This window comes from Saimiri boliviensis, chromosome 2 (assembly GCF_048565385.1).
Source record: "Saimiri boliviensis isolate mSaiBol1 chromosome 2, mSaiBol1.pri, whole genome shotgun sequence".
Classification (NCBI taxonomy): Eukaryota; Metazoa; Chordata; class Mammalia; order Primates; family Cebidae; genus Saimiri; species Saimiri boliviensis.
In genome coordinates this window covers 91922319-91943949 of record NC_133450.1, presented here as the reverse complement: position 1 = coordinate 91943949, position 21631 = coordinate 91922319, and the positions used below count along the sequence as shown (strand labels likewise).

The 21631-nt window shown below is 39.6% G+C and overlaps 1 protein-coding gene across 5 annotated transcripts in view; it reads left to right on the top strand.

Annotated features, from left to right (window-relative positions):
• The window catches only part of AP5M1 (adaptor related protein complex 5 subunit mu 1), a 52515-nt gene extending 31890 nt beyond the window's left edge, over nucleotides 1-20625 (top strand). The window contains exons 8-9 of one of the 5 annotated variants that reach the window (XR_012516302.1): nucleotides 448-530; nucleotides 7217-20625. Coding sequence is in view for 1 of the 5 variants with exons in the window: in XM_074393897.1 (XP_074249998.1) it covers nucleotides 448-449 (2 nt within the window). In the remaining 4 variants the exon portion in view is untranslated. Of the gene's footprint in view, nucleotides 1-447 lie in introns of all 5 variants that reach the window. The other 4 variants (XR_012516303.1, XR_012516305.1, XR_012516304.1 and 1 more) reach the window with 4 other exon arrangements.
• The last annotated feature ends 1006 nt before the right edge of the window (nucleotides 20626-21631 follow it).

The window sequence follows — 21631 nt, the reverse complement described above, 5'->3', positions numbered from 1 at the left end:
AATCAAAAGTTTGTGTCAATGGCAAAGTCAGGTTTAGATTTTCATCTAGTTAAGCTAAACAGTGCCACCTTCCCTGCACACACACACACACACACACACACACACACACACACATTAATATATATATGCTTGACAGATTATTTTCCTCTCTGGTTTGGTAAGTAGGAAACTGAGAGCTGAATTCCTTTATTAGAGGTCTGCAAAGCGTTTTGATGTACATGCTTTGTTAATAGCTTTGTAATGTCTTAATTTTTTTTTTTTTTTTAGCGAGGGTCTCGCTCTGTCACCTAGGCTGGAGTGCAGTGGTGTGATCATGGCTCGCTGCAGCCTCAACCTTCCAGGCTCAGCATTCCTCCTGCCTCAGCCACCCAAGTATCTGGGACTGTAAGTGCACCACACCATGCCCAGCAAATCTTTAAAAGTTTTTTTTTTTTTTTTTTTTTTTAGAGATGGGGTCTTGCTATGTTGCCCAGGCTGATCTGAAACTCCTAGCCTTTAGCAGTCCTCCCACTTCAGCCTCCCAAAGCGCTGTGAGTACAGGTGTGAGTCACCTCTCCCACCCTCAATCTATTTTTTATATTGCATCCTATTGTACTACTACCCTATCCTATTGTACTGATCTTTATTAATGTTATACTACTATATCCTTTATAGTTTTCTCAAATAATTTTTGGAGTGAGGCTGAGGTTAATTATATATGCAAAAATAATGTCAGTCCACTGCTGAGTAATATCCTAAGCCAAATTTAAGAAAAAAAAGATTGGGAAAAATGTCATGTGATCCTAAAACTGATGTCAGATAATACCCTGGTGGTTTCTAAATTTAAGCGTTTCATTCTTGCTCACACACATCTGTGTTATGCCACTGGTTGCTGCTTTAGAACAATAGCCATTAAAATCTATTTGATTATTAAAAGGAAAAGGAGGACTCGCATCATTAACAACTCTACCAGTTCAAATACATGTCTTTCAAATTACCCTTCTCCAGAGATGATTCCGGTGTATCATAGCTAGAACAATATTCAGGGGACCTCTCTTGCAAAAGCCTTCGAAGCTAATTTAGAAGCTACAAAAGAAAAATGAACCTCATAATTTCCTCTTCTGTTTAAATAAAAACCATTTTATCTTACATAATTAAACCACCTTATATTCATGAGGCTCAATAAATCAAATATTTGGAAGAATGTGCCACATGGTTTAAAGGCCATTCACAAAGGAAAAGAAATTCCCAGAAAGATTTGGCACAATGGCAGAATCATTGGAATAAGTGTGTAGTTAACCAAAGACTACTTTGAAGCTCAGTTGCATGTTCTGGTGTATTTGTTTTTAAATGAATCTCAGTAGTAGGGACACCCCATACAGCATAATCCTTCATGTTTCTAGGAAGCCAAAATATTCTAAATACTAATATTTTTTGGGTTCTGTTTGTACAAAGCATAAAGATAAATTGTAAAAATAAAATAATTATTTGTAAGGCTTTTATAGCAAATATCTATTTTGACAGGAAAATTACAGCAATTGTGCCTGTAGTGTATAGTCTAGCACTGGGACTGCTTTAAATGAAGGGAAAATAAAAATATTTGTGTATATGTTTTCCTTTTCTAATTTGAAATACTCTATCAAGAGAAACTAAAAATTATGATTTACAGGTCATTCTCATTCTTATGGCAATCTTACGGTTATTTGTACTTAAATATTTTTTGGCATTTTTAAAATTTTAATTATTGTTAGCTATTCACCCACAAATGCAGTAAGGCTGACATAATTACCCCCTTTAATTCACAAAAGACATGTGTTTACCTATTTGTTATAATGCTTCTTATGCTGGCATGCTGTTACTGTGACAAGACTACTTTGAACACACAGTAGGTAAAATAATATCGTATATTGCACAGCAACTCCAATAACTGAATGCTAATTTAACCAATCAAGACAAAGTAACTGCAATAATAATTCTTATCTTTTAACCAAAATTAAATGGAACTCACATTGGTCTTAAGTAGCTCCTTGCTTTAGCAATCACTAGAAAAATCAGCCAGCGAAGGTACAAAGTATATTTGCAAAGCTGCAGCTAATTAAGAGATCTGAGTAGATCTCATTGTATTACCAATGTTGTGGGTATTAGTGTCATATCTAGAGTATTTGACACCTAAAGTGGATTTTTAAAATACCCACCTCCGCAGAACAAAATTATTTTCAGTAATAATCAGGAAAGGAACAAGAAAGATGGCTGAAAAAGGAGTGCAGATACTGAAAATGGTCTTTTATTGAAAAGCAGACAGATTTTTGGTCAGTTTTATTACTATGTACTTCTCTAAAGACATTGCATCCCCTTTGCCTGCATCAGGAGGGGACAACCGTGCCCTCCAACACTTTACTACATACCTGCATTTCATCTCTGCCAACAAAAATATGCTTTGTTTTTTGCCAGGGACATCCAACTGCAGAAAACACTCAAAGATGTGCTGCACCAATCTCGAACATTGTCAATTCATCAATATTCACTTAGTGAGAAGAAGATCCAAGGGTGCTGTTAGTAAATTAACAATTCTCAGATAATTGTGTGTCAACCATATGCTTCCCAGGGCCTCTACACAACCTGATTAGTTCTGCATCATATCCCACCGTTAACACTATGCAGGTTCCTTTGACCCATTTTACTGGAGAGGAAATTCAGAGCAGGCCTTAGGTGGGCAGTTGGCCCTCAGCATTTTTGCTTTCTCTTTGAGTGCATTACTAGTATCCACTCTGCCCCTTCTTCATACCTAACATCTCATTACTTGTGTGTGCCTAGATTTTGGGAATTACTTCCAAGTCTCTGTGTCCCCACTAAAGTATTAGGGACTTTACACATTCTAGTATCAGAGGATTTGCTTTTCAGATAAAATTGCAAAGTGTGTAAAGCCGAGCAAAAAGGCCAATGGCGCAGTTTCTGACATTGGGAGGGTTTTATATTTTGGACGATAGGGCCTCCATACTGTTAGATACCTTTCAAACTACACTGCATCTGTAGCTCCTTATTCATCCTACTCATGTGGTCCACCTCGATAAAGGGACAGTCAAACTTATTACTTGTGATTGCAAACAGGGAGTTAGGGCTCATGAGCTTATGGGAGCTTCTATCCTCATGAGGACAGGTTATCAAATCTTTATAAAGTCACGTGGCTTTTCTATCTTAAAATGAAAACAACACTCCCCAAGATCCACATAGTGCAAGTAGCTGTGCAATCACAATTACATCTGTTTTCAGTGTCTAAATCTGAAATATGTGGAACCAAGGCAAGATGATCAGATGATCTGTTTTTTATCCATCTTTTTAAATAAAGTCAATTTCCTTTTTTTTAATTGGGTCTCTTTAAATTAGTGAGGTATCAAATTTAGTTGTTAGTAGCCATGTAATTTTGAGAGATGAGATAAATTAATGAGCAGAAAGTAATGGTGATGATGATAGGGCTCATAGTTAAGAAAAGAAGCCGAGTTATAAAAATCTTCACCTTGTATAATTTTGGGGGTTGGGTCACAAGTTTTAAAAATTAATAAATTTTATCTATACATAACTATTTGTTGAGCATCTACTATGTACCAGGCATTATTCTAGTCACTGGAGACCAGCAATGAATAAAACAAAATCCCCTGATCTCAAGGAGCTTAAGTACAGTAAGAGGAGCTAAAAAATAAAGATGTAAATGAGTAAAATACATAGTATATCAGGTGGTGATAAATTCTTTGGAGTTAAAAAAAAAGGGGGGAGAGGGAATCAGGACAGAGTCCCAGGAGTGGAAGTGGGTACAATTTTTTTTTTTAATTTATGTATTTTACTTTAGGTGCATACTGTATCTGGCATTTCTCCCCATTGTTATCCCCCCCAACCCTCCCCTCCCTCTCCACCTCCCCGCCGGCTGTCTCTCCCCTACCTCCCCAACTGCCCCCAGTGTGTGAGGCTCCTCTCCCTGAGTCCCGTGTTCTCATTGTTTAACATCCACCTATGAATAAGAACATACGGTGTTTGTCTTTCTGTTCTTATGTCAGTTTGCTGGGAATGATGGTTTCCAGATTCATCCAAGTCCCTTCAAAGGTGGGGTACAATTTTTACAACATAATGTATAATGGTCATAAAATGGGGGAGAGACAGGTGGCAGGGGGCAAAAGTGAACCCTCTAATGATTGAGAAAAGAGAGGCAAGTACTGGGGAAGGCAAAATCCACACACCAGGAAAGAGAAGTGACCCCAGCTTAATCACCACAAGGACCTCTAGGCATCACAGGACAGGTGAACGCATCATTGAGAAGTACTTCTACTTCTCAAACTCAATATCTTGCTATTTCAAAAGATTTTTTTAAAAAAACAACTGTTGCAGGCCAGGCGCGGTGGCTCAAGCCTCTAATCCCAGCACTTTGGGAGGCCGAGGCAGGTGGATTACAAGGTCAAGAGATGGAGACCATCCTGGTCAACAAGACAAAACCCCATCTCTACTAAAAAATGCAAAAATTAGCTGGGTATGGTGGCACACACCTGTAGTCTCAGCTACTCGGGAGGCTGAGGCAGGAGAATTGCTTGAACCCAGGAGGCAGAGGCTGCGGTGAGCCAAGATCGTGCCATTGCACTCCCCTGGGTAACAAGAGTGAAACTCTGTCTTAAAAAAAAAAAAAAAAAATCCTGTTGTAATTTCACAAAACACCTACAGCCTAATTGCAATTGCCAGCTACCTTCTGAAACACCAGTGTAAAATCCGCAGGTATAAAGGATACTGCTTGAAATCCTGTATCCTAAGCAAGACTGTTTCTCAATAAGAGAGTCTGCTATTTGACTTTTTTTTTTTTTTTTTAAGCTTTCTATTGCTAGCTATAATTGGAAGTCAGAGGTTGGAAATTTTCAATTCAGGAAATCTGTTGAGAGTGTTTTGAGCAAAACTGTGGGGAGAGGGAGCTGTAATCATGAGGTGACTGATCCAAATTTGCTGAGGCCAACTGGTATCCTGGAGGATGTGGGGTATAAAAGAGAAAGGGGTGTACATTAGAGCTGCACTGTACCTTGGTCAAAGTCAGTTCCAAGGAAAAGAAGTTGGGATTTGTCTAAGAACCGCTTTCTCTTGACCAGAAAGGTAGGCAGTAGACCACCCACTTTTCAAACAGACTCTGGGCTGCAATAAGGACCAAGAGCAGTAGTGGACTGGTATGGTCAACATCAGTATTCCATTCAACTGGGTGGAAAAGTTGGGACAAACAAAAGCCCCTTGTGTCTTGGCTAAATGGGGAGAAAAGCCCATTATTTCCCCATATCTAGCCATATATTTATGAACAATTTGGAGAACAGATCAGACATATTACATCTCCAAATTGTATAAATATTCTGTACTTCTTCTTAAACAAAGAGGATCTTAAATATTTAATTACTAACACCCAAGTAAAGTTTGAACATGGAAATTTTGGCAAAGGAAATGTTGAGAGTCTTCATCATCACACGTGTTACTTATGCTGTACAAATGCATTGTGTCGTAAGCTAATTCTGAACATAGATAATACCTAACATTTGTCAAGCACTTACTAGTGATTAATCCCTGTAGATTTTCTCTTTTTATCCTCCCCAAACCTGTGGAAGGTTGTTCTATTGGTACCTCCATTTTGCAGAGGAGAAGAATTGGGGTTTGATGAGGGTAAATGGTAGAGCCAAAATGTGAATACAGGGGAGCCTGACTTGTTCTCCCTCTAATACAAGTCCTGCCAGGAGCAAGCCTGACTCTTTGGCAATTGCAATGCCAGACCTTAACATCTATTTTTATTCTTCAGTGATCTTCTTTCTAACGCAAATAACACTGAAGCTAAATTACTCACATTGATCCAGTTCATATTTTCCTTAATTGGGTTGGTGTGAACATTTCTCTGCAGATCGTTCACCTTTCTTAACCCTCCCTTTTACTAATGGGGGCATTCAGTTGATGTGTGCTCTCTAGCAAGCCTGCCAATGATGCTTTGTAGTCATCTGTAAAAGAACTTTCCGCCCTGACACCCTCCATTTCCACAAGCAAATGACTCACTCCAATTCCAGAGGCAAGAGGTGAGAAAAACGTAAATGGCGTTCCTTGCGATGTCTCCTTCAGGTTCAGAGACCATACCTTGCAGGGGCTAATTGTCAGAAAGTTTAATTGTTACCCTGAAACTTGAGCTTCCCTCATGTGCTGGGGCACACCATAGGTGCTAATAGTGAGGAAATGTGACTGTGGCTCTGCCCTGCTCTCTTCATTAAGCTAATGGAACATTTTCCTTATTTTCTCCCTAGGGTGGCTGTAGGAGTACAACCTTGTAATTGTCACTCTTATGGTAATTGGAGGTAGTAGTAGTATATATAATCTTATTGTCTTTTCTATGCGATGGTAGTTTATGACCTATTGATAATTCCCAGCCAGCAGCAGAAAACTCAGTGAGTATTGCATTAGCATTGCCTCCTAGGAGACAATTATTAACCAAAAGAACACATACTACGGATGGCCCATCATTCCAAATATAAACTTCATTACTACAAACATCGACCCCTCTTGGCGTTCATTTTTTTCCGCTAGAATTAATAAAGCCTTAAACTTTACCTTTTTTAGATATATGACTAGGCTTCATGAATTATTTTGGGAGGCTCTCAAAGTCCACTGCACCATTTTCAATATGGTAGGGTGTTCTGTTTGGCCATTAAAGTCCTTAGAGCAGGCGTCCCCAAACTACGGCCCACAGGCCACACGCGGCCCCCTGAGGCCATTTATCCAGGCCCCCGCCACACTTCGGGAAGGGGCACCTCTTTCATTGGTGGTCAGTGGGAGGAGCACAGTATGTGGCGGACCTCCAACAGTCTAAGGGACAGTGAACTGGCTCCCTGTGTAAAAAGTTTGGGGACGCCTGCCTTAGAGTATAATAGGCCAGGAGAAAAACATCAAAATTCAGCATTCCACCCCTAAATCAGAGCCACTCGGCCAGCTGAGTGGCCAGCAGATTTTGGCCAGCAGAAGCCTCCCCCTAAAAAAGGACACTGAGATGCCCTCGAAGCCTGTTAACCTACACACAAATGGGGAGTTGCTAAGGTACAAACTCCCATACTCCCAAATCCTGACCTCCTGCAGTGTATGTTGAAATAACCTTTTTATTACTATCTATAAGATGGAGCATTCTTTAGAACATGGAATATTCTTTGAAAATTCTCCACAACCCATGGTTATATTTGGTCTTCCTTTACAGAGTAACTGGAAAGGATGTGCATGGTGGCAATTTTGCTGCTTAAAATAGTTCCATCCAAGAACTGCCCTTTATTTTTGGATTGACAATCTCTTTCAAGGTAAGTACAAAGAGCTCATAAGTGTGAAAACTTAGGTTGGTATTCACGGAATATACTGTGATATATTCTGCTCTCCCGGGATATTAAACATCCAAAAATATAATGCTAGACTGGATGCATGGTCAAACATCTGAATTGATAAAACTTAGAAACTTAAAATCAGTATTAATCAAGTATCTATTATGTGGCAAGCACATTGCTAAGAACCTTCACAGATATTATTTTATTTTATACTCTGGTGGTAGAATAAGGGTCCCTCAAAGATGTTCATATCCTAATCACCAAAAACTGTCAATATGTTACCTTACATGGCAGAAGGGACCGTGCAGATGTTATTAAGGATTTGATGTGAGTGAGATTATCCTCGATTACCTGGGTGGGCCAGTGTCATCATAAGGGTCATTATAAAAGGAAGGCACAAAAGTCAGAGTCAGAAAAGAAGATATAAGCATGAGAGAAGTCAGTGACATGACCATGAGCCAAGGAATGCAGGCAGGCTCTAGAAACTGGAAAGGGCAAGGAAATGGCTTCTGCCTCTACAGCCTCCAGAAATAATCCAGCTCTGCCACCCCATTTTGGACACCTGACCTCCAGAACTGTGGATAATAATTTTGTGGTGTTTTAAGCTACTATGTTTGTGGTAATTTGCAAGCCACCCGATGGACTAAGTAGGTTACTGTCTTAATCCACTCGGGTGGCTGTAACAAACTACTATAGTGGCTTACAAACAACACAAATTTATTTCTCACAGTTTTGGAGGCTGGGAAGTCCAAGAGCAAGGTTGACACCTTGCTGAATTGATAAAACTTAGAAACCTAAAATAAGCATTAATCAAGCCAACAGATTTGGCCTCTAGTGAGGGCCAGCTTCCTGGTCCACAGACAGACGTCTTTTCACGTAACATCATGTGGCAGAGGAAAGAGGAGCTCTCTGGGAGTCCATTTTATAAGGACACTAATTCCACTCATGCAAAGGTCCCAGCTCCCAACACCATCATCACACTGGAGGTTAGGATTTCAATGTACGAACTTTGTGGAGGGATATAAACCTTCAGTTTATAGCAGACACTAATGTAGCTCCCAACAGTTTTATGAAACCAAACTATCATCTCAGTTTTAAAGGTGGAGAAACTGATATTTCAAACTGATTTTCATAACTGATATTTCAACGGATTCAAGTGGCTTGATTCAGCCTTCAAAGAATCACACAATGCATAAGGTTTGGCAATTTTTGAGTGTACCTGAATTCTCTCTTGAAGTAAATTGACTTTACCTAGGTCTGAAAAAGCTGCAGAATGCATAAATTAGCTGACTTACAGGATATTCATTCTTTTGTCTTCAGTCATCAGACCAATAGATGACTTTTTAATGAATTTAGCTGAGTTTTTATTTTTTAAAAAATCTGTCAAGTTGGTGAAGATGAATTCAGCATTTCTGAAATCAGAGCTTGCTGTAATGCTCCTTTTCTCTCATCAGTTTTAGTTTGAGCTGAGTTTATACCTGAGTGAAATAAACAGTTTGTGAGGGAAAGGGGCTTACTGTGTTTCCTGATATGCAAAATAGCAACTTTAATCAGGCAGGGCCTTAAAAGAAGATTTCATATACTATTCTCAACTTTGCAGCCTATGTAAATTGAGAGTGTATTTTTGGATAATTAATGGTCATTTTCCATGTACCTGGCATCTTGCATTTCACTGAGTTCTACAGTGGGTCTGTGATAACGATCTGAGCCACAGGGATTTAGGAAGGCTGTTTTAACTTTGAGCCTATTTGGCTCTACAATAGATATGTGTTCATGGCTCATCACCCCTAGCTTAAGGGAATTCCCTCCCCTTTCTATCTGGTACAAGTGAAGACAAGCTAAATATCCCCATGTGACCTAAGCCTAGCCAATCAAAGTATTCTACCTTCTGACCATAATGATTGGTTCAGAGATCAAGGATGGGTATGTAGCCCAAGATGATCCAGAGTTCTTTTTTGGACTTTACTACCAGAGAAAAAAGATATTTTCTCTTCCTCCTTAGCAATCCATAGTAATAGCTTGTAGCCACTGTAGGCATGTGACTCATGCATCTTGCAGCCATATTTCCAGAATCTTAGGGGGCAGCCATCTGCTGTAGGAGAATGCAGCCAACACCCTCAAGCTGAGAGTCAAGAGTTAGAGAGGAAAGAGAACAAAAGAAAGTCCTAATTTATCCAGCCATGCCTTATGCAGCTAGTCCTGCTCTCGGACTCTTCAGGTACACAGGCCAATACAACACCCTTTTCAAACTTAAGTTAGTTTGATATGGATTTGTGATTACAATAGAATAGTTTCACGGTTTTTGTTTTTTGGGTTTTGTTTGTTTGTTTGTTTGTTTGTTTGTTTTTAGGCAAAGTTTCACTCTTGTTGCCCAGGCTGGAGTGCAATGGTGCCATCTTGGCTCACTGAAACCTCCACCTTCCGGGTTCACATGATTCTCTTGCCTCAGCCTCCCAAGTAGCTGGGATTACAAGCATGCATCACCGTGCCCAGGTAATTTTTTGTATTTTCAGTAGAGACAGGGTTTCACCATGTTGGCCAGGCTGGTCTCGAACTCCTGACCTCAAGTGACCTGCCTGCCTCAGCCTCCTAAAGTGCTGGGATTACAGGCATAAGCCACTGCACCCTGGCTAAAATAAAATAATTTTTAATCTAACTTTTTAAAAATATGATATCATAACTCAAGAAAAAGGTATATAATGAATGCCTTCTCTCCAGTTTATTCCTATCTGCCCAGTTTCTACCCCACGGGTTCTAATTTTTGAAATGTAAACTTTTAGATTTTCTGCAACCATATACAAGCAAATGGACAAATATGTCTCTATTTCCTCTATTTTAACACAAAAAGTGCATATTAGACATTGTTCCTCACCTTGATTTTTGTTTATCTCAGAATATATATTGTCAGTCCTTTCCTATTAATGGATAGAGAGCTTCTTTAGTCCTGTATACAGCTATATAGCATGACAAGATCAATTCAGGTTATATCAGAATCACAGTTCCAGCCTGTGCTAGATTAGGCAAATCCTTCTCATTAACCATCAGCTTAATACAAAACATGGACTTCTTCAAACCCAACTTACAATATGATTACTAATATCCAGAAGGGTGAAAAGCTTTGGATGTGGGGGTAGGGGGAGGCATTTTTCACGAATCATGTATGCTTTTTGGAGAGAGAGTTAGTTCTTGTATCACATTTTCCTATACTACATCCTGAATTTTCCCCCAAACCTATCAAGATCTATGTAATAGAAATGAAATCTTAAATGTCTTTTCTTTTTTAAATAAATGTTTAAATTTTAGAACAGTTTTCGACTCACAAAAAAGTTGCAATAATAGTACAGAGTTCCCTTATTATACCCCTCACCCAGTTTCTCCTGGTTCATTTATCACAGCTAGGGAACCAATGCCAGTACACTACTATCAACGAAATTTCAGTTTCTTCAGTTTCACTAATTTTTTTTCTATTCCAGTATCGTATTTCCAGGAGATCGCATCATACATACTCATCGTGTCTTTTTTAACCTCCTCTGTCTATGACAATTTCTCAGATTCTCCTGGTTAGACATTTTGTAGAATGTCTTTCAATTTGGGTTTGTCTGCCTTTTTTTTTTTAAATCATGGTTAATGTATTAGTTTGTTCTCATACTACTATAAAGAAATACCTGAGACTAGGTAATTTATAAGAAAAGAGGTTTAATTGGCTCACAGCTCCACAGGCTATACAGGAATTGTGGTTGGGGAGGCCTCAGGAAACTTACGATCACGGTGGAAAGTGAAGGGGAGGCGGGCATGTCTTACATGGCCAGAGCAGGAGGAAGAGAGAAGCAGGGAGGCACCACACAGTTTTAAACAACCAGATCTCATGAGAACTCTATCATGAGACAGCATGAGGGGGATGGTGCTAAACCACTAGAAATCATCCCAGTGACCCAATCACCTCTCACCAGGCCCTACCTCCAATATTGGGGATTACAATTCAACACAAGATTTGGGTGGGGACACAGAGCAAAACCGTATCAGTTCAACTGGGGTTATGAGTATTTGGGAGGAAGACAATGGAAGTAAAGTGCAGTTCTCATCAAATAAAGAGAACATGCTATCAACATGACTTTGCACTGATGATGTTTTGGAGCCAGGTGATACATTTCTCCACTGTTGTTACATATTTTTCTCTATCCACATTCTACTTCTCACAAGTAAGTCACTAAGCACAGCTCAAACTCAAGGGGAGGAGAGTTAAATCCTGCCTACTTGAGAGGTGGTGTTGAGTTTCTATGTAAATTATTTGCAATTCTTTTATATAGAAAGATTTATCTCTTCTCTCCTATTTGTTTATTCAAGCTTTGACTCATGAATATTTATTTTATATTTTGGGTTATGATGTAATACTAATACTACCGTATTTATTTTGTTGCCCAAATTATTCCAGATTTGTCCACTGGCAGCTTTAGTTTGGCTCCTATGTTCCTCTGACATGCCTCATTTCTTTTGTTTGGTGTTTTGAGCACTTCTTTACCCTCTAGTTTTACAAGATGCTCTAGGTTCCATCTTGTATATTCCCTGCATCAGCTCTATTATCAGCCATTTTTCTAAGGCACTTGGCTCCTTTAACGGGAGTCTGTCATATGCCTCTTGTTTATTGCTGTGATTTCTTTTAAGGCTCAACTCCTTCTGTAACGTTAAGAGCTATATTGGAAGATCAGGGAAGGAGAAACATACTAATTACTTTCTTCATGATTAATGTATAATTTACTTTAACATCTTAATCTGGCTTCCTACAAGACAGAGACAACATTAATTGTCACTTATCCTAGGGAAACATTACTAAAGTTGAAATTTTCATTCTTAACCTTATTCCCTTAGAAATATTATTTAACTAGCAGTTTATAATCCATCTGAAGAATACTATCCAGGTATTATAAGAGTCAGATTCTGTATTACTAAGTATCTTAAAAGCAAGGGCCACATAAACATATAGGATAATTAATACTCTTAGTCTTCACATTTTTATTAAAAATAGCTAACAGACTAGCCTGGCCAACATGGTTAAACCTCATCTTTGCTAAAAATACAAAAATTTGCCAGGCATGGTGGCAGGTGCCTTTAGTTTCAGCTACTTGGGAAGACATAGGAGAGTTGCTTGAACCCAGGAGGTGGGGGTTTCAGTGAGGTGAGATTGCACCACTGCACTCCAACCTGGGTGACAAAGCAAGATCTTGTCTCAAAAAAAAAAAAAAAAGAAAGAAAGAAAGAAAGAAAAGAAAAGAACATTTAACATACATTACAAATTCCATACTCTGAGTCATTAAGTCTGTACACAGCTATTGTCATTTATTTTTTAAACGCAGCTTAAGGAAAAAAAAAGATATCTTCATTCTACACATAAAATGAATAAAAAATACTAGGCCTAAACAATTACTTCCTAAAGGAACAGTTAAGTTAAATTAATCTGAAATCTATCCAATGTAAATGCAAATTCAAAGTTAATTATATTTTTTTCCAAAAAGCTACATTTGCACTTACAGATACGGGGCTCAACTCAACTGTCTGTGTCAAATGACATAATCTGGTTATTAGACTTATGATGGGATTTAAACATTTTAGTGAGAGGAGAAAAATAAAATATTCTTTTGTTTAAATTAAGTTTGCAGTTCGAAGGATTTGTTCATTTGATTCTCCAACTTTTACCTTTCAACATGAGAGAGTCTTGAAAGTAGTATCTTTGCTTCAGAGGCTTTTGCTTTCAAATTTAACTTTTACTTTGAAACTAACTGAAAAGAAACTAAGTGTATCAGAACCATACCTAATCCCCCAGGAGTCAGCATTGCATCGAGTTTATTAAAATTAAACACTCCTCTTTTTTCCTCTTCTTCCCAAATAGACATCTGGTAATAAAAAGCAAATCAGCTGGGCTAGGATAAAACAGGAAATGTTTTTCCTTCACTAGTTCATTTGGAGAAGTCGCTTTGCTAATTGAGAAAATTTTTAATGAATTTTACTTGTATTAAAGGTGATTGCTTCATGGCAACAATGTACTCATTTGAGAAAGTCATTACATTTATGTATTGTGTTGTCATGTAAATACTTTTGCCAAAAATTTATTAACAAGAAATATAATATTACGGTTCATGGTTCATGTAGTATCTGAAGAGAATAATTGTATAACTAATCAGTGAAAACAAAGCAAATGTTCCTCTTGGGTTTGTACAATAAAAATGGAATTAAAATTATTCAGGCTCAAAAGTGCAAATATAACACATCTCTACCAGCAGAAAAATAAAAGTTTAAAGGCAAAACTTGTATATTCAATTCCTCTAAAAGTCTTAGTTTGATTCCCAATTCCCAAGCCGTTCTCATCAAAGTTCATGCATTTTTTACAAAGTAGTCAAATATTTCATTGTTTTAAAAACAACAAAATTATTCATTTTCCTGAACAAGCTCGCTGATATTCAGAACACATTCTGGGGGAAATAAATGCTAATCAGTGCAGTGGCAGCAAGCAAAACGGCAGTTTAATGTATCAAACAGCAGCATAAGATTAAATTCACAGTAAACTGAAGAGCAAATGGCCAATATCAATTTAAACACATTAAATCTTGGGAAAGGGTAAAGATTAGAAATGATCTGAAGTAATAACCAAATTCTTTTGCAAAGTATAGGCCTTATATTAGACAATAGCACCCCCTACCGGAAGCTTGAGTCTCCAGGGACTGATGGGCCGGGGAAACGGAATCTGTGAGGCTGCTCAAACCTCCACCTGGCAGGTGGAGCCACCATGGAATTCAAGTGCATCATCAGTGTTAGAATCATTTCTTTTCTATTGCATAGCCACAGACTTCAGGTTCATCACCTAGAACGTTCATTGTTCCCTCAACTGTAAGTGGGCAAGAAATTGATTCAGAATGTTTTTTAAGTGAATATTTGGTATGTCTTTTTATTTGAGAAAGCTAAAATTCCATGATAAATACCTGACAATTAAAAAAAAGAGATATCTGGTCATGCAGTGATCTCGATTAGACTTCCTTGGAATTCTCCCACAGTGCTCAAAATTGTTTCTTTTCTTAGTAGATAATATATTTCTGAGGGTGCTTTGTTCTGAAACCTCAATAAGCATGCATGGTGGCTATACTTACACATTTATATGCAAATATACATACAAACACACACACATACACACACACCATATACACACAAGGTGCAACTGTGGTTCAAAACGGAGCAACATAGCGCCTAGAAGCTTCAGTAAAATGGAAAGTCTTTGCCATCAGTTTACCCTCCAGTGTTCAGGTTTATGGCTTTTTTCTCTATTATTTGGGTGAGTACGTATCCTTAACAATGACTTACAAGAGAAATATGAAAACTTCTGAGAGATGATAAAAGGCAGTAATTTGACAAACAGACTAGCCAGATCTATAAAACACCATTTAAAAAATATTAATGTATGCATAGGTGATCTCTAGACTGAAAACAGTATTAATATGAAATGCCCAACAGTGTTCTGAATGCAGCAATTAAATAAATCAAATCTCTAAACTGGGTTATGTGCTGTTACTAAAGGAAACCTCAGTCAAGCTGACTTACTCAACATGTGTACATGCCACAAGCAGTAAGCTCAGTGATCAGAGAAATAAACTAAAGAAAAAAATCAGGAGGGATCATTTTTTAACAGATGGTGCAGATCTGTAGAGAGAATGGAAGGAAGAGGAAAATAGAAGCAACCCTTAAAACCAAATTGGGCTTGAAAAGAAGTCCATATTACTGTGAAAAAAGATGGGAACAGCTCTGAGCTTTGCATTTTACTTTATGAACACCCACCCCGCCACCTCCAGCACCAAATGCTTTAGTTTCGTGAGTTTCATGTGAGTGATATTTATAAAAATACACCAAGGAGGCACAGTACCCAACGAAGGCGATCCAATCTCAGACCATGTTCACTCTCCTAGCTAACTGAGAGGAAAAGCTGACTTTCTTTTTCTTCCTCGGAAGTTTTGAAGTGCACCAAGGAGGCCAGGGGCAGCCAAATTGGAAGGCATTCTGTTTAACCCTCTTGGTTGAAATACAGAGTAAAATCATTTCAGAAAGAGGGTGAACATCTACTCAAAGTTGTCTGCAGGTGGGAGTGTTTGTTTCCCGAGGTTAGAAGCACATCACGAGCCAGGCACAGTGGCCCGTGCCTGTAATCCCAACACTTTGGGAAGCTGAGTCAAGCAGATCACTTTAGCACAGAGTTCCAGACCAGCCTCAGCAACATGGCAAAACCCCATCTCTAGCAAAAATACAAAAAATTAGTCGGGATTGGTGGCATGCACCTGTGGTCCCACCCACTCAGGAAGCTGAAGGGGAAGGAACGGTTGAACCCAGGAGGCAGAGGTCATAGTGAGCTGAGCTCATGTCAGTGAACTGTAGCCTGAGTGACAGAGTGAGACCCCAGCTCAAAAAAAAAAAAAAAGTAGCAGCACTTTATGCATTCCTCAAAGAAACACAATGAAAAGTATTTCTGCATAGTAGTTGGAAAAAGCATGGAGTCAGGACACAGGAGCCCAGGATCCTGTCCCAGTTTGGCCCTACTGTGTGCTCCTGCATGTCATTCCACCGCTCTGTGCCTTAGTTTCTTCTTCTGTAAGAATGAAGACACTTGACTACATTTCTATCTCAGTCTTTGACGATAAATAAGTTTTAATGAGGATTTAGTGTTCAGACAAGACACAATCTAACATTGCTTCATAAAACGATCGTGGTGCAAAAAGGGAGTGGGCTTCACAGGGTGAAAGAATTATAGTTGTGATGGATCTTCCCTGGATTCACTCATTCATGTATTCTTCCGTGGGTGTTTATTAAAGGTCTATTATGTGTCAGGCTCCAAACCAGGCAATAGAATACCAATTTGAATAAGACTCGTGTCTCTTCTCTCAAAGAACTCGCAACTTAATGGGGAAGAAAGACAAATCAATCTGTATTCACAATAGAGAATAGAGAGTTCTCTCCTAGAGTATGCTGGGTACTGGGGAGCCTGTCTGGAGGATCTCAAACAGGGAGGAAAGGGTGAAAGCTGTCACTAAGGAATGCATGGAGGAGGCAACCATAAGCCTGACCTTAAAGCATGAACAGGAGTTTGCCGGGAAGAAAAAAGAAAGCAGGGGCATTTTAGTCTTTGAACTAAAGCCTAGACCAGGGAGAAAATGCAGAAGATTCTGGCAACTTCAAGCAGTTCAGTGTGGCTTGAGATCAGGGTGTGTCCGGAGAAGCTGCTGTAGAGGGAGAGCACGTGGAGGCTGAAGGGCTGAAGGAAAAAGCTCATTCTACCCAGCGTGGGGGTGGGAACAGGATAGAACAGACTGGAGGCTTTGAAGACTGGTGGCAAGAAGAGCACCAGTGACAGTTGCGATAATAATATGCACCGAGGCCACAGCAGTGGAAATACAGAGTTGGAAACAAAACCGCAAAATGTTTATAAAATAGAATTGACATGGTTCAGTGATTGATTGTGTTTGAGTGAGGAGGAGGGAGATGTTGACGATGACTTACTTTCAGATTTCTGGCTTGGATGGCTGGTGCTGAGACCAGCAATACAGAACGGAGATCAGATTGGGTGGGGAAAGATGCAGAATTCTGCCTGGGCTGAGGATGAATGAGACAATAGGATGAAGATGTCCTTAGGGTTTCTGGAGGATAAAAGAGTTTAGAGCAAAACAAAATATTCTAAACACCCTTCTGCATACCAGCCATTATCTTCTTAATAAGAACTCATTCTCATGACCACATCATGAAAGTGTATTATTCTGGAACTCCTCCACTGTTCTTGCAGTTCTAAACACAGCCTTCTGTCATCTTGCCCCTGTCTCCAAAACTCCCAGTCTCATACTCACTTTACCTAACCTTCAACTTCATCCAGGACTCCAGTTTGCAGGTTGCTGCACATTTTCCCACCTACCAGGTTCCTCCCAGCTGTACTTTCTTCCCTTTCTGTAGAAGGAAATCATATTTGGTCTTATTTGATACCATCCAGGATCACGAGAAACACATAGGAGACACTCACCATGACCATACAGAAAGATCTTAGACTCAGACCTCAATATTCACACGGTCGCCAACACGTCTTCCCCGAAAAAGCCAGCGTTTAGATGATGCCCCACTAACTTCCACACAACTACCTCTGCATCGTCCCAACCAGGTATGTTTGTTTTTTGTTTTGTTTTGTTTTGTTTTGTTTTAAGACAGAGTTTCGCTCTTGTCGCCCAGGCTGGAGTGCAGCATGAGATCTCAGCTCACTGCAACCTCCACCTCCCAGGTTCAAGCAATTCTCCAGCCTCAGCTTTCCGAGTAGCTGGGATTACAGGCATGCACACCTGGCTAATTTTTTTTATTTTTAGTAGAGATGGGGTTTCACCATGTTGGCCAGGCTGGTGTCAAACTCCTGACCTCAGGTGATCCCCCTGCCTCGGCCTCCCAAAGTGCAGGGATTACAGGCGTGAGCCACCGCCAAGTATGTTTTAAAGTTGCCCGAGACTGCATTCGTGGGCCAAATCCTCTCCCTTTAGACAATTCAGAAGCTGCCAGGGAAGATCACCACAATTTTAAAATGGCAGCTTCTCTGAGCCATTAGACAAATCTCACAGTTGCTAGACTTGATGAGTTATTGTTTATTCTTTCAGTCAGTACTCAGTAAATATGTGCTAAGCAAATGGTATTTTCAAGGCATGCCTGTAGCCTTTAAAATTTGATTCTAGGCTGGAAATGGTGGCTTATGCCTGTAATCGCAGCACTTTGGGAAGCTGAGATAGGAGAATCGCTTGAGCTCAGGAGTTCAAGACCAACCTGGGCAAGCTGGTGAGACCTTGTCCCTATTTTTAAAAATTATTCTCTAAATATTTTAATAATAAAATACTTAAACCTTTTAGCTCTCTGCCAAAATACCAGACCCACAGAGACCACTGATAAATGTGATGAGAAAGAGAAATAAAGGTACCCAGTTACCCCTGGAGTTAAACTGTCGGTATCCACATATAATGAACATGAACAGCCATCTGAGGAAGTAAACCAATACATCATTTATAAATTTATGACCTAAACCCTTACAATTGGGAACCCACACAATCCCAATCAAGGTGACCCGGAAAAAATGTTTAGAAAGGAAAATCTTATATAGCTAATTATATCATCCCAAGATAGACTGTGTGAACTGTCCTGGAAAGAGCGTAACCCATCTGAACGACAAGGCTGCATACATGTTTAAATCCTCTCTGATTCTGTCTGTTTGTAAACTTCTGATTTTCTTTTTGCTAGCTGTTTGACTACAGAAGAGGATATATTCGTTGTACAGATGGAAATGTACCATCTTCCTGGCATGGTACACATTGCAAATTAATATATCACATTGCCAATTAATAAATTTGTATTAATTCAGCCATCTCTACCAGGTTTAGTTATATGAGTTGCTATCTCCAAATCCTGACTATGTAGGTGGATGCACGTTCTGCAAACTCTAAGGTTTGAAAGCCAGAGAAAAATAAATTCCGCTTTGTGATACTCTCTGGCAGAAGGCTTGCTAACCCCTCCAGCCATATACCTGAATGTGACCCTACAGAGCACCTTCTGTAATATTTGAATGGCAACGCCAATTGATAGTCAACAAAAAGTTATTGACTTTGCTGTACATATGAGTGATTGTCAGTAATCACAATAATTCTTATTTGTCAAATGGCTACAATGTGTCAAGAATAGCTCTAGGTTCAACCAAAAGTATGTAAAATCTTTTCCTTAAAATCTTATTTTGAGCAATTGATGCTCTTTTGAAAAAAAAAAAAGAAAAACAATCTTATTTATAACAGTGGAAAACTGAAATTAGCCTAAACATACAAATACAATAGTAAGGGGGGATCTCACCTGGTAAAAACACATCCATGCAAAGACTAAAAAGTTACACATCAAAAAGTTAACAGACAGAATCGAGTGTCTTTTTCATCATCGGTTTTGTTCTTTTATATATTCACACGTTTTGTGCACTGAATATGTACTTTATAACTGAGAAGTTTTCATTCACTGCTAATTCACAAAAAGAAACTCCAAAATTATTGTGTGTCTTCGAGTCTTCTTTGGGTCTTATTATTTCAATGGAATGTGGTGTTCTTAAAAAAATTACATTGAATTTTTAGATGAAGTACAATTAAATTGTCCCTTTGGTTTACCAAAGAGTTAATTGGTCAGTGTGCTTGCACATGTATGTTTGGCCTCTCATTCAAAGCAAACCCATAGAGCAGTATCAGCCCAGCTTTCCTTCATTACCATAGCAACATAATAATGACAAAAGCACAGCGCTCCTTCTGCCCCTCACACATATGCCCTGCTACTGTTTCTCTTTCACCTGTTTTCATTCATCGCCATTTTCCTCCATCTATATTTTTTATCCTTTTTCCTATATTGGCTTTCTTCTTCCCAAAAAAGTTTATGTGTGGCAAAAGAAAAAGAAAAAAAAGAAAAAAAAGAGTGTCTATTACTAATCGTAACACCCTAAATTTGAAATGCCATTTCTTTTTTCTGTTTTGTACTCTTCAAGACTCTTTCTAGTCAACCATAGATAAGGAGCAGTTACATTTTTCCCTGGGAAATTTCTCGAATCAGTACTTTTGAATACAAATAATTTCAATACTCAGAACTTAATTCAAATGAGCTTTTACACGGAAGGAAAGAGTGCATACTGGGGGAGCCACCAGAAGTAACTGCATTTTATTGGGCAACTTCCCTTTTCTCATCTTCCCACACGTATACACACTAAATCCACGATTGGTTCTGGCAGTGTGGAGAGATGGGACGGTAACAGGAGCCATCAGAGGTAAGCATCTCAGTTGCCCTTCATGCAATCAGGGACCTGGACACTGTTGCACTTCATACAGCACTGTGCATGACCGCGCCTACCGAGGACACTCTACACCAGGCGTCCCCAAACTTTTTACACAGGGGGCCAGTTCACTGTCCCTCAGACGGTTGGAGGGCCGCCACATACTGTGCTCCTCTCACTGACCACCAATGAAAGAGGTGCCCCTTCCTGAAGTGCGGCGGGGGACCGGATAAATGGCCTCAGGGGGCCGCATGTGGCCCGTGGGCGGCCGTAGTTCGGGGACGCCTGATTTAGCATCTTCCTTCCTGTTTTTTTTTTTTTCTTTTCTTTTTTTTTTAAATTGCATTTTAGGTTTTGGGGTACATGTGAGGAACATGCAAGATTGTTGCATAGGTACACACATAGCAGTGTGGTTTGCTGCCTTCCGTCCCCGCACCTGTATCTGTCATTTCTCCCCATGCTCTCTCTTCCCACCTCCCCACCCCCCGCCCCTCCCCCATTTCCCCCCAACGGACCCCAGTGTGTAGTGCTCCCCTCCCTGTGTCCATATGTTCTCATTGTTCAACACCCGCCTATGAGTGAGAATATACGGTGTTTGATTTTCTGCTCTTGTGTCAGTTTGCTGAGAATGATGGTTTCCAGGTTCATCCATGTCCCTACAAAGGACGTGAACTCATCGTTTTTGATGGCTGCGTAATATTCCATGGTGTATATGTACCTTCCTGTTTTTTTCTATGTCCTTTATGTATTCCTAAGAATTCTGACTTCACTCAGGTATCTTCCCTTTTACTGGAAGTTATATCCTTCAGGAGAGACTAGTCCTAATTCCAAGCTTAGACTGAGAGTCTTGATGTAAGCTAACCATGATGATACCTACCATTCCCTTGCCAAGGCTGGCTTATGAATGGGTATGCAGTACTTTTCTGGCCAATAGGACATAAGAGAGAAGTCTGACAGTGGCTTCTTGAGAGCCTCAAGAATAGTGGTTCCCACTATACATGTTCCACCTATTTCACAATAGCAGAAAGTTTAGCTGGGTACATGGATGTCCAGAATAAAGGCTGCATTTCTCAGCCTCTTCTGTTGCCTGATAAGTTCTGGCTAATGAGATGGAAGCAGAAGTGTAGTGTGGCAGCTTCTGAGACACAGCTGACAGGTGCTTTTTACCTACATTTTTTTTTTTTTTTTTTTTTTTTGAGACTGAGTTTCGCTCTTGTTACCCAGGCTGGAGTGCAATGGCGCGATCTTGGCTCACCACAACCTCCGCCTCCTGGGTTCAGGCAATTCTCCTGCCTCAGCCTCCTGAGTAGCTGGGATTACAGGCATGTGCCACCATGCCCAGCTAATTTTTTTGTATTTTTAGTAGAGACAGGGTTTCACCATGTTGACCAGGATGGTCTCGATCTCTTGACCTCGTGATCCACCCGTCTCGGCCTCCCAAAATGCTGGGATTACAGGC